At 37.9% G+C, this 13,041-nt stretch overlaps 1 protein-coding gene across 4 annotated transcripts in view; it reads left to right on the top strand.

Moving 5' to 3' along the window:
- Positions 1–13,041, top strand: part of LOC148951742 (sorting nexin-14-like) — a 245,188-nt gene that overhangs the window by 218,889 nt on the left and 13,258 nt on the right. For all 4 annotated transcript variants that reach the window (XM_089088699.1, XM_089088697.1, XM_089088698.1 and 1 more), the window contains one exon: positions 11,749–11,936. In XM_089088699.1, coding sequence (XP_088944825.1) covers positions 11,749–11,936 — 188 coding nt within the window. The remainder of the gene's footprint in view (positions 1–11,748; positions 11,937–13,041) is intronic.

The raw sequence follows: 13,041 nt of genomic DNA, 5'->3' as shown, positions 1-13,041 counted from the left end.
TAAAAACTATGTTTTTGAGGAGGACACTCCCCTACAACCATCGGGGCAAGGGTTTTAAGTTATGCCCTGGGGGCATATAAGGTTTTTATAGAAGGCGTTGTTGTAGAAACTTCAAGAAAGGCTCATTCGATTGGAAATTCAAACGGCTAGTGCCCGTTTTAATAGTCGAAAGTGATTGGAGGGCAACTAGCCCCCCGCCCCCGCGCCCATCATTCACCCAAACACATCAAATCAAAATTTTTAGGTAGCCATTTTGTTCAGCGTAGTTGATTTCTTGATAGAAAATATGTTTTTGAGGAGGACACTCCCCTACAACCCTCGGGGCAAGGGTTTTAAGTTATGCCCTGGGGGCATATAAGGTTTTTATAGAAGGCATTGTCGTAGAAACTTCAAGAAAGGCTCATTCGATTGGAAATTCAAAGGGCTAGTGCCCTTTTAATAGTCGAAAGTTATTGGAGGGCAACTAGCCCCCCCCCCCCACGCCCATCATTACCCCAACCACATCCAATTAAAATTTTGAGATAACCATTTTGTGCAGAGTAGTTGTTTTCCAGATAGATAATATGATTTTGAGGACTACAATCCCCAACAACCCTCGGGGCAAGGGTTTTAAGTTGTGGCCTGGGGGCATATAAGGTTTTTATAGAAGGCGTTGTCATAGAAACTTTAAAAAAGGCTCATTTGATTGGAAATTGAAAGGGCTAAAGCCCTTTTTAATAGTTGAAAGTGATTGGACGGTAACTAACCCCCCTATCACGCCCACCTTTTCATAGGCAGCGCGCTAGCGCTGCCTAAGTAAAGAACGATGTGGGCACAATGTTTTGTTTTTTTGTTTTTTTTTTCTCCATACCCGGGCACTTCGTATCGAAGGAGTCTTTGTAGAAACCTCGAAAGTTATAAAGACCTTATATGCCCCCAGTGCATAACTTAAAACCCTTGCCCTGAGGGTTGTGGGGGAGTGTCCTCCTCAAATACATATTTTCTATCTGGAAATCAACGACGCTGAACAAAATGGGTATCTCAAAATTTTGATTGGATGTATTTGGGGGCGTTGTCTATGAAGGCGACAACGCCTTTGTAGAAGGCTTTTAAGTAATGCCCTGGGGGCATATAAGGTTTTATAGAAGGTATTGTCGTAGAAACTTCAAAACAGGCTCATTCGATTGGAAATTCAAAGGGCAAGTTCCATTCTTAATTTTCAAAAGCGATTGGAGGGGAACTAGCCCCTCCCCCACGCCCATCATTCTCTCAAACGTATCCAATTAAAATTTTGAGATAACCATTTTGTTCAGCGTAGTTGATTTCATGATAGAAAATTCGTTTTTGAGGAGGACACTCCCCAACAACCCCCAGGGCAAGTGTTTTAAGTTATGTCGTGGGGTTTTTATGGTTTCTATAGAAGGGGTTGTCATAGAAACTTCAAAAGGGGCTCATTTGATTTGAAATTCAAACGGCTAGTACCCTTTTTAATAGTTGAAAGTGATTGGAGGGCAACTAGCCCCCCCCCCCCCTACGTCCATCACTCATCCAAACACATCCAATCAAAATTTCGAGATTGCAATTTTGTTCAGCTTGGTTGATTTCCAGATAGAAAATATATTTTTAGGAGGACACTCTCTAACAACCCTTGGGGCAAGTGTTTTAAGTAGTGCCCAGGGGGCATGTAATGCTTTTATAGAGGGCGTTGTTGGATAGACGTCAAAAGAAGGGATAGTAAGTCATAAAAGCAAAGGTATAGTTTTACTAGCAACATTTGGACGTGGTTCGAGGGCCACTATCCCCCCCCTCCCTCACGCTCACCATTCCCCCAAACACATCCAATCAAAATTTTGAGATAGCTATTTTGTTCAGTTTAGTTGATTTTCAGATATAAAATATCTTTTTGAGGAGGACACTCCCCCACAGCCTTCGGGGCAAGGGTTGTAAGTTATGCCCTGGGGGATATAAGGTTTTTATAGAAAGCGTTGTCGTAGAAACTTCAAAAAAGGCTCATTCGATTGGAAATTCAAGGGGCTAGTGCCCTTTTTAATAGTCGAAATTTATTGGAGGGTGACTAGCCCCCCTCTCCCCCGAACGATGTGGGCACAATGTGTTGTTTTTTGTTTTTTTTTCTCCATACCCGTGCACTTCGTATCGAAGGAGATGTCGTAGAAAGTTCGAAAAGTGCTCATTCGATTGCAAATTGGAGTGGCTAGTGCCCTTTTTAGTATTCGAAAGTGATTGGAGGGTAACTAGCCCCCCCCCCCCTCACGCCCATTATTCCCCCAAACACATCCAAAATTTTTAGATAGCCATTTTGTTCAGTGTAGTTGATTTCCAGATAGAAAATATCTTTTTGGGGAGGACGCTCCCCCATCACCCACGGGACAAGGGTTTTAAGTTATGCCCTGGTGATTTATAAGGTTTTCATAGAAGACGTGTTTTCGTAGCGACTTCAAAAAAGGCTTATTTGATTGGAAATTCAAAGGGCTAGTCCCCTTTTTAATAGTCTAAAGTGATTGGAGGGCAACTAGCCCCCCCCCCGCCCATTATTCCCCCAATCATGTCAAATCAAAATTTTGAGATAGCCATTTTGTTCAGCGTAATTGAATTCCAGATAGAAAATATCTTTTTGAGGAGGACACTCCCCACAACCCTCGGGGCAAGAGTTTTAAGTTATGCCCAAGGGCCATATAATGATTTTACAGAAGGAGTTGTCGTAGAAACTTCAAAAATGGCTGATTCTATTGGGATTTCAAAGGGCTAGTTCCCGTTTTAATAGTCAACAGTGATGGGAGGACAACTTGGCCCCCCCCCACGTCCATCTTTCTCCCAGACACAGCCAATCAAAATTTTGAGGTAGCCATTTTGTTCAGCGTAGTTGATTTCTAGATAGAAAATATGTTTGTGAGGAGGACACTCCCTTACAACCCTCGGGGCAAGGGTTTTAAGTTATGCCCTGGGGGCATATAAGGTTTTTATAGAAGGCCTTGTCGTAGAAACTTCAAGAAAGGCTGATTCGATTGGAAATTCAAAGGGCTAGTGCCCGTTTTAATAGTCGAAATTGATTGGAGGGCAACTAGCCCCCCCCCCCGCGCCCATCATTCCCCCAAACACATCCAATCAAAATTTTGAGGTAGCCATTTTGTTCAGCGTAGTTGATTTCTAGACAGAAAATATGTTTTTGAGGAGGACACTGCCCTACAACCGTCGGGGCAAGGGTTTTAAGTTATGCCCTGGCGGCATATTATGCCCTGGGGGCAGTATTGATTTAGAGTTCAGAGAGTTAAGAGCAATTCAATCGGATAAAATAAAGGATTAAATCTGGACAGCTTGCGTAACCAATTTTTTACCTGTGTGTGGCTTTGTGCCAAAATTGTGAATATCTTTTTCGAAAACAAGAAAAATAACTTATTGCTTTGTTACAATACTAGATCAATTAAGGACTACATTTGTACATTGACAAGATCCAAAGTGTGAAAATGGCAAACCAAACATTAGAGGCCGAGAAAATGCAAAATGCCCAGTTTTTGCGAGAAATAAATTTCAAATTGGATTTATTACCAGCGCTTTCGGAGAAAGTTAATGGAATTCCTGGACTTTCGGATAGCATTGCTGCCTTACAAGTACAGATGAATAACATTAGTACACAGCTATCTAGAAATGCTGAGACAAATGAAGAAATTAAAAAAGAGATGGAAAATGTTAAATCAGACCTAGTAATCATATCTGAACGAGCCAACCAGCTCGAAACAGAGCAGAAAAGAACAAATTTGATTATTTATAATTATACTCCGCAACACCATGGCGAGTATACTGTGAAGCAAGAAATAATAGATTTATTAAACCGTGCTATGCCTTCTCTCAAAATAAGTCGATATGATGTACATGACATTTTTAGATTGAAATCAGGGCCAGGAGTAGTGAAGCTAAAGTCGGTCAAAATAAGAGACTATATCTTAAGAAATAATTTCTTATTGAGAAAGGGACGTCTATCGGTGGCCCCAGATTCCACATCTAAACAAAGAGAAGTCTGTAAACACTTAAAGAAAATCATGAATATTGCACATAACGACGGTCGTCATGCAATGCTAAGAGGTGACAAGCTGTTTATCCAAGGCCGACTATTCAGGTACGATGGAAAGGCTGTGATTGAGGTTAAATGTAACTTGGCGCCAGTTAAAAATATTGGTTCACCCCCTAGTGCTAGACTCCAAAATTACCCTGCTGTTATCCCAATGGGGCTAGATAGTGATGCCAGTAATACCGATGCCGAGACAGTGATACCATCAACAGCTTATTCTCAGGCAGTATTGGCAACTAAAAGACTTGCTAGTGCTGTTATTAGCCTTAATGACCTACATCGACCAGGCACTCTTAACCTGGCACCCAGAGGAAACCATTCTCCAAGGAAAGGACTTAACAGAAGACCTCGCAGAGGTTTTTCCCGTAATTTTGTTGATAATATTCAGCGAGTGCTAACAGATATTAATAGTCGCAGTCGTGAGTATTACCATTTTGCCTTTTCTTCGACAGAGGCCAGGAACGAGGATCTCCAAGAAATGGCTAGTGATATTAATGCACTGACAGAAAGCATAGACGCATAGGAAATTAAGAGCCATATACTGAGTTTAGTGTCATGGAACATACAAGGACTACGTGATAAGTTGGCTTATTTATATGATGAATTACTTTCGTTTGATGTGATTTCGTTTATTGAAACATGGAACGATCATTCTCCTATATCCCCTCTCCCAGGGTATTTGGTTGAACAGGTTGTGCGTAAACCAGCAAAAAATAATAGACATTATGGTGGTATTTTGGTTTTGATTAAATCCTCAGCTATTGATGGTTATGAAAGAGTTAATAGTAGATCTGAAAATTTACTTTGGGTGCGTATTTGTTTTAAATGTGGGAAGAGATTAATTTTGGGCGTTGTGTGTATCCCTCCACAAAATAGTTCTTATAATCGAGAAAATACTTGGGAAATTTTAAATGATGAATTGTCGCTAATACAAGAAAGTTATAGTGATTTTGAGTGCGTTTTGATGGGGGATTTCAATGCTTATACCGGCGTTGAGGTTGAGTTTCCAGATTTATTAATCCCAGATTTAGGAGACTTGGTCCCAATTTGTTGTAGAATACCACGAAGTAATAAGGATGAAAAAGTAAAAACAAATGTTTTGGGAAGAAAGCTCCCGGCCCTTTGCGAGGAACATGGTCAGATCATTGCGAATCGAAGGTATGGAAATAATAAGGGTTTGGCTGAATTTACTTGCCTTTTAGGCCAAACTCAAAATGTTGTAGATTATGTGCTGATTAATACAAAATATGTAAATGAATCGATTGGTATTGATGTACTAGATTTAGTTAGATCCGATCAAAGAGCTATTAAGCTTGAGCTGAAGACTGGGAAGCTTCAGAATGTTGTTCCTCGAGTTAGAAATTTATCTAATGGGGAGCTTAGATTAGAGGGATTAGGAAAACGAATTAAATATGATTCAAATGATAATGATTTTGAAAATTTGAAAAGGGAGCTTATGAAGGTGCATATAACAAATAAGTTGAAAGCGTTAGAAGAAGATGGAAAAGATATACATGGTATAATTATGGAGTTAAATGGAATAATATGCAGTTGTTCAGCATCGTGTAATCTGAATAAAAAAGTAAATAAAAACGAGCGATATTTTGATTTGGAGTGTAAGTTAATGAAAGAAAAGGTCAGATATTTATTGAATCTTTTAAAATAATGTGATAAACCTGAAGAGCAAAGTTTAAGATTAGCCGAATATAAAGATAAAAGAAGAGATTACAAAAGGTTAATTAAAAGGAAAAAAAGAGTTTGAGATTAAGAAGAAACTGGATATTGCAAATTATTTTTGAAATAAAGATTTTAAGAAATTTTGGGGTTATATAAGGAATGATATTGGAAATGAAAAAGGAAAGACACAGGTGGCTCCAGACGCCAACTCATGGCCGGATTACCTAGAAAGCATGGAAGGTGATTGCGCAGAAATACAAGAGGTAACACATAACACAGAGATGGTTGTTTATCCCATGAAGGAACATGATTATGATTTAGTAGAGGAAGTGAGTAATGATGAGGTCAAGTTTGTATTCAAGAATTTAAAAGGGGGTTCGGCTGTGGGTGTTGATGGTGTACCAATAACGTTATTTAAGAATTTTCTTTCAATTTTTATGTCGATAATTGTTTTCCTTTGGAATAAGGTGTTAACTTCAGGACAATGGCCAAATGAGTGGAAGAGATCATTGCTTATGCCGCTTTTCAAGAGAGGTAACCCTAAGTTGCACATAAATTATCGTTTAATAGCGCTAGTCCCTGCTTTAATTAAGATAATGGAGAAAATACTAGATACAAGGCTTTCTAAATGGTTAAATAAAAATAATATAATACATGAACAAAGAGGAGGTTTCAGAATAGGGTACGAGACGGTAGATGCAATATTTATTTTAAGGGCACTAATTGATAAATATGGAAAGGGAAAAACTTGTCTCTATTTGGGATTTCTAGACCTCCACAAGGCGTTCGACCGTGTCGACAGAGAGCTACTAGAGGATGCCCTGTTTAGAATTGACCTCCCTCATCTGTTTGTGAGGTTCATAGTGAATAGGTATATTTTTGTGAGTGGGCTCATGCTAGTTGGTAGCAGGTTTTCTAGGCTTTTTAATATTAAGATGGGTGTAAAACAAGGCAGAACTCTTTCTCCTAAATTGTTTAATATTTTTATAAATGATTTTGTTGATTATCTAGAGAATATATGGGCTGCGAATGTTAGTCTAGGGACCCATAAACTATCACTACTATTATTTGCAGATGATATTGCTTTGGTGGCTAGCACACAGCAAGATCTGCAGACGCTTTTTAGTCTTATAGATTATTTTTTGCAGATGAAAAAACTAAGACTGAATGTTGAAAAGAGTGAAGTTGTTATTTTTAAAAAAAGGAAAACAAGTGGCGAAAATAATTATAAATTTAAATTTAATAATGAGGAACTTAAAGTAAGTAAAAGAATAAAATATTTAGGATTTGTTTTATCGGAAAATGGAAGTTTAAAGAGTCATGTTGATGAACTAATTAATAGAGGTAAAGTGGCCATGTCTGCAATTTTTAGAAATCTGACGATAATGGGAATTAAAAACCTAAAAATGCACAAAAGAATATTTAATACAAAAATTTTGCCAGTATTAGAGTATGGAGCGAAGATTTGGGACGGAGAAGCGGCACAGAAGTTGGAGTTCCTCCAGTTTCAGTATTATAAAAGGCTGTTTGGATTACATCAGACAACTCATTCACAGGTTCTGAAAGGTGATATGGGCCTGTTTTCGTTAAAACTACGTAGGTCTATTTTGATGCTTAGATTTTGGTTGAAGATCATTAGGTGCAATGAAGACAGACTAGTAAGTGCTGCTTATTATCAGATGTTGAGCTATGATTCGAAAAAGTCGTGGCCATCCCAAATTAGGTCCTTACTAGAAAGTGTGGGAATGGCTTATTTATGGAATGACAGTCTTGGTTCCCGTGATCTACCAACAAATTTAGTAAGCCAGGTACGATTTATCTTAGAGGGTCAAGAAATTCAGTATTGGCAAGGGCTGGTTTTAAATTCTGCTACACTGAATCATTATAATCAGGTTAAACCTAGTTTTGGAGAGGAAATTTATTTCAAATTCAATTTACCGGCTATGATTTTATGTCGATGGATTCAGCTTAGGGCGAATTGCCTTCCAATCCAGAGCAGGCAAATGGTGTTCGACAGGGGAATAGTACATCCTGATGGTCGGTATGTGTGTCCTCTTTGTAGGGATGAGGACGAAGATTTGGACCATTTTCTCCGAAAGTTCCCGGTGCTCTCTGATTTAAGGGAAAATTACTTACATGGGATTGTTTTGCTGCTTCCAAATATCTTACAAAGTAGTAATCCAACCACAATATTTCGTATTGGTGCGTACATAGAGAAGGGATTAAAAAGAAGGAAATGTTTTACAATTAATTATTATTAATTATATGGAATTAAAGTTATTTTTTTTTGGTATTTTACCAGAAGGTATTTTTCACTATGTATTCATGTTAATGTGTGTTTGTAATTTGCTCTGTTGTAATTTTTCTATTTTCATATTTTTTGTGTGTATATGGCTCTTGGGCTTTTTGAAATACACGATCTATCTGTCTATCTATCTATAAGGTTTTTATAGAAGGCGTTGTCGTAGATACCTCAAAAAAGGCTCATTCGATTGGAAATTCAAAGGGCTAGTGCCCTTTTAATATTCAAAAGTGACTGGAGGGCAACTAGCCCCCCCCACGTCAATCAGTCCCCCAAACACATCCAATTAAAATTTTGAGATAGCCATTTTGTGGAGCGCAGTTGTTTTCCAGATAGAAAATATGTTTTTGAGGAGGACACTCCCCAACAACCCTCGGGGTAAGAGTTTTAAGTTATGGCCTGGGGCATATAAGGTTTTTATAGAAGGCGTTGTCATAGAAACTTTAAAAAAGGCTCATTTGATTGGAAATTCAAAGGGCTAGAGCCCTTTTTAATAGTTGAAAGTGATTGGACGGTAACTAACCCCCCTCTCACGCCCACCTTTTCATAGGCAGGGCGCTAGCGCTGCCTATGAAAAGGTTTTTATAGAAGGCATTGTCGTAGAAGCTTCAAGAAAGGCTCATTCGATTGGAAATTCAAAGGGCTAGTGCCTTTTTTATAGTCGAAAGTGATTGGAGGGCAAATACCCCACGCCCGTCATTCCCCCAACCACATCCAATCAAAATTTTGAGATAGCCATTTTGTGGAGCGTAGTTGTTTTCCAGATAGAAAATATGTTTTTGAGGAGGACACTCCCCCCCAACCCTCGGGGCAAGGGTTTTAAATTTGGGCCTGGGGGCATATAGGATCTTTATAGAAGGAGTTATCATAGAAACTTCAAAAAAGGCTCATTTGATTGGAAATTCAAAGGGCTAGTGCCCTTTTTAATAGTTGAAAGTGATTGGACGGTAACTAACCCCCCTCTCACGCCCACCTTTTCATAGGCAGGGCGCTAGCGCTGCCTAAATAAAGAACGATGTGGGCACAATGTGTTGTTTTTTGGGGTGTTGTTCTCCATCCCCGGGCACTTTGTATCGAAGGAGTCTTTGTAGAAACCTCGAAAGTTATAAAGACCTTATATGCCCCCAGTGCATAACTTAAAATCCTTGCCCTGAGGGTTGTGGGGGAGTGTCCTCCTCAAATACATATTTTCTATCTGGAAATCATAGACGCTGAACAAAATTGCTATCTCAAAATTTTTATTGGATGTATTTGGGGGCGTTGTCTATGAAGGCGACAACGCCTTTGTAGAAGGCTTTTAAGTTATGCCCTGGGGGTATGTAAGGTTTTATAGAAGGTATTGTCGTAGAAATTTCAAAACAGGCTCATTCGATTGGAAATTCAAAGGGCAAGTTCTATTCTTAATTTTCAAAAGTGATTGGAGTGGAAATAGCCCCTCCCCCACGCCCATCATTCTCCTAAACACATCCAATAAAAATTTTGAGATAGCCATTTTGTTCAGCATAGTTGATTTCCAGATAGAAAATACGTTTTTGAGGAATACACTCCCCCATAAATGTCCTGGTCTATATAAGGTTTTTATAGGCGGTTTTGTCATAGAAACTTCAAAAGGGGCTTCTTTGATTGAAAATTCAAATGGCTAGCTCCATTATTATTAGTCGAAAAGTGCTTGGAAGGAAATTATCTCCTGCCCCACCCCATTATTCTCACAAACATGTCCAATAAAAATTTTTGTGTTAGCCATTTTGTTAAACTTGATTCATTTCAAGATAGAAAATACGTTTTTGAGGAGGGCACTCCCCAACAACCCTCAGGGCATGGGTTCTAAGTTATATCCTGGGCTTTTTAAGGTTTTTATAGAAGGCGTTGTCATAGAAACTTCAAAAGGGGCTCATTTGATTGGAAATTTAAAGGGCTACGGCCCTTTTTAATATTTGAATGTGATTGGAGGGCAACTAGCCCCCCCCCCTGCGTACAACATTAACCCAAACACATCCAGTCAAAATTTTCAGATAGCCATTTTGTTCAGCGTTGTTGATTTCCAGATAGAAAATATGTTTTTGAGGAGGACACTCCCCCACAACCCTCAGGCAGGGGTTTTAAGTTATGCCCAGGGCGCATATAATGTTTTTATAGAAGGCGTTGTCGTAGAAACTTCAAAAAAAGCTCATTCGATTGGATATTCAACGGGCTAGTGCCCTTTTTAATAGTCAAAAGTGATTGGAGGGCAACTAGCCCCCCCCCCTACGCCCATCATTCCCCCAAACACATCCAATAAAAATTTTGTGATAGCCATTTTGTTCAGCGTATTTGATTTACAGATAGAAAATATGTTTTTGAGGAAGATACTCCGTCCAAGCCCTCAGGGCAAGGGTTTTAAGTTATGTCCTGGGGGCATATAAGGTTTTTATAGAAGACGTTGTCGTAGAAAGTTCAGAAAAAGGCTCATTCCATTTGAAATTCAAAGGGCTAGTGCCCTTTTTAATAGTCGAAAGTGATTTGTAGTATTTTGTTGTTGTTGTTGTTTAGACCAGGGCACTTCTTATCGAAGGAGTTGTCGTGGGAACTTCGAAAGGCGCTCATTCAATTGAAAATAGAAAGGGCTGATGCCCTTTTTAATAGTCGAAAGTGATTGGAGGGCAACTAATCCCCCTTTCCACTCCCACCCTCCCATTTGCCCATTATGTTTAAAAACTAAATGTTGCCTCAAGATTAAATCAAAATGCACTATGAGAATGCTAATTTCCAATAAGGCATCTCAGCAGTATCCCAAGAACGACTAATGGTATTATGTTCAAACTTTCGAGGCTACTTCTGCTCTTAAAATTTAACCAAATCAAAATAGTGTGAGTGTATCAAAGCTATCAAAGAAAGTAAACAGATTTTTTTGCGAATGGTATGAAGTTTTCCATGTCAGGTCAACAAGAGGAGTTATTAAACTAAGTTAAACAGTACTATTTGTGTCCAGATTTTTAAAATGGTGTATGTTGTTAAAAACTGCTGAAAATTTTCCAGCATACAAATAACAGGCCAAACTATAAAGTCTTAAAAAACGAAAAGATTTAAAGTGTTATTTTCTTTTTCCCTGAAAAGGATATGTCAAATTAAAACGAACGTAAATTAATTAAAAAAACTTTTCCCACAAAATAAGTTTTTCAGAGAAAAGTAAAGAACTCAATTAAACCAAAAATGAGCAAAAATAAAATCAAATAATCTACCAAGCTCGAAACTACCACAAATCAGCATCGATAAATAAATTAAACCCAAAACGAACAGAAATTAAAATAAATAACCGAGTCAAACTCAAAACGAACAGAAATTAAAATAAGTTCGGCGCAAAACCCCTATGCCTTCCCAAGGCCAGAACAGAATTTGCACTTTACTGAACAAAATATAAATGTTTTTACTTTTATTTAATTAATATAAAAAGTTTTTTTAATTAATATAAAAAAAAATTCACCTCAAAACTGTTTACAAATGTCGTGGAAGCTGTATTTCGGCATTCAAAAATCAAATATTCTCAATCACAGTGGTCAAGGAATTACGTAAGAGGGGGGGGGGGAGGGGTATAACATTATTTATAATAATTCAAGTGTCATTTGCGTATTTTGGATATATTTTTCCTTTTTTTTCTAAATGCATTCATGAAGCCACCGTGAGGCCTTACGTAATATTTCTACAAATTCAATGAAAATTTGATTTCCAGAATCTATTTTTGGACAAGCTAGTGGCTCTCTTACAGATGAAAAGAAGTATGAAACTGTTATGAATATAAAGCTAAAGATTTTGGATTATGTGCCGTCTTTCTTGCTCAAAGTCTGTGGCACAAAATCTATTGAAGAAGGAATTGCACCCATCATTGAGCTAATCCAAAAACCTTTGCTCAATAAACATGTAAGAACTTTTTTTTTTTGTCTTCTTTTTGTCTTGTGTTCTTTTTGAAAATTGTCATGTATCTTTTTTTATTTTCTTTTTTTCAGTTTTATTATGTATAAGAAACCAACGGACCTGTTTTTTAAACCTTTTATAGATTTGGACTTATTTATAGATGAGTGAATGAAGGGGGGTGGGGTGGATTAAATTTTGGCAAAATTTGTTCCCCTGTGCTTCTTTTTTATGCCTTCTTTTTCTCCCTTTTCCTTCATTGTATGTTGTCAACGACCAACTAAAATTGCTCTCTTCTTTTGTTTGCCTCTATATAATTTAGTTTTTTTTTTAATTAACCAAAATTAATAATTTTGAATCATTAATTAATCAAAATTAATAATTTTGAACCATGGTAGTTATAGTCATTATTATGTTCACTATTATAATGACTATCAAATTATCGATTATTAATACTAATTTTTCATAAATGAATAATATGTTACTGTTGTGGTGATAAGGGTATGGCCAGAAAGCCAACAATGATAGCTTATCAACTGTTATTATGAACAACGGACTTCGTTCAGACTTGGAGTAATGATGGAGATACTTAAAGCAGTTGTATGCAAATAAGACTCTTTGACCTTGTGGATATGGCATAGTCCAAATAAGAGAAAATACTATTGCTTCTACTACTAAAAACTCCGTGTAGCACAAAGCCACCTAAGGTCAACACAGCCACGCACGCTTCTCTCTCATCTCAATCTACTCAAGGCTTCCCTCTTTACACCTTCCCAAGAAGTTCCCATTTCTCTCAAATATTTATTTACATCATTCCACTCCATTGTGGGACGACCGGCTTTTCGTTTGGCTGTTGTTGCCAGACTCCATGTGCAGCACCAATGGGGTAAAAATGGAAATTTTTGTGCTATATTACTTGGTTCTTTGGGGAATTTATTGGGTACTTTTTTGTTGTTTCAGAATCATTTGAATTTGGTTAGGTTGTCTAAAACAAGCTGTCAGAGCCTTATTCGAAAGAGTAGAGGACCTAATAGTGTATTCTTTGATACCGAGGAACCCCGGAAAATGGAGAGGGTATCATAGGAAATGTTCTGACTGAATACGGAGGGTGGGA

Source organism: Artemia sp. Qi Xiang Cuo, chromosome 5, assembly GCF_049724085.1.
Source record: "Artemia sp. Qi Xiang Cuo chromosome 5, ASM4972408v1, whole genome shotgun sequence".
NCBI lineage: Eukaryota > Metazoa > Arthropoda > Branchiopoda > Anostraca > Artemiidae > Artemia > Artemia sp. Qi Xiang Cuo.
This window is presented reverse-complemented; position numbering and strand designations above follow the sequence as displayed.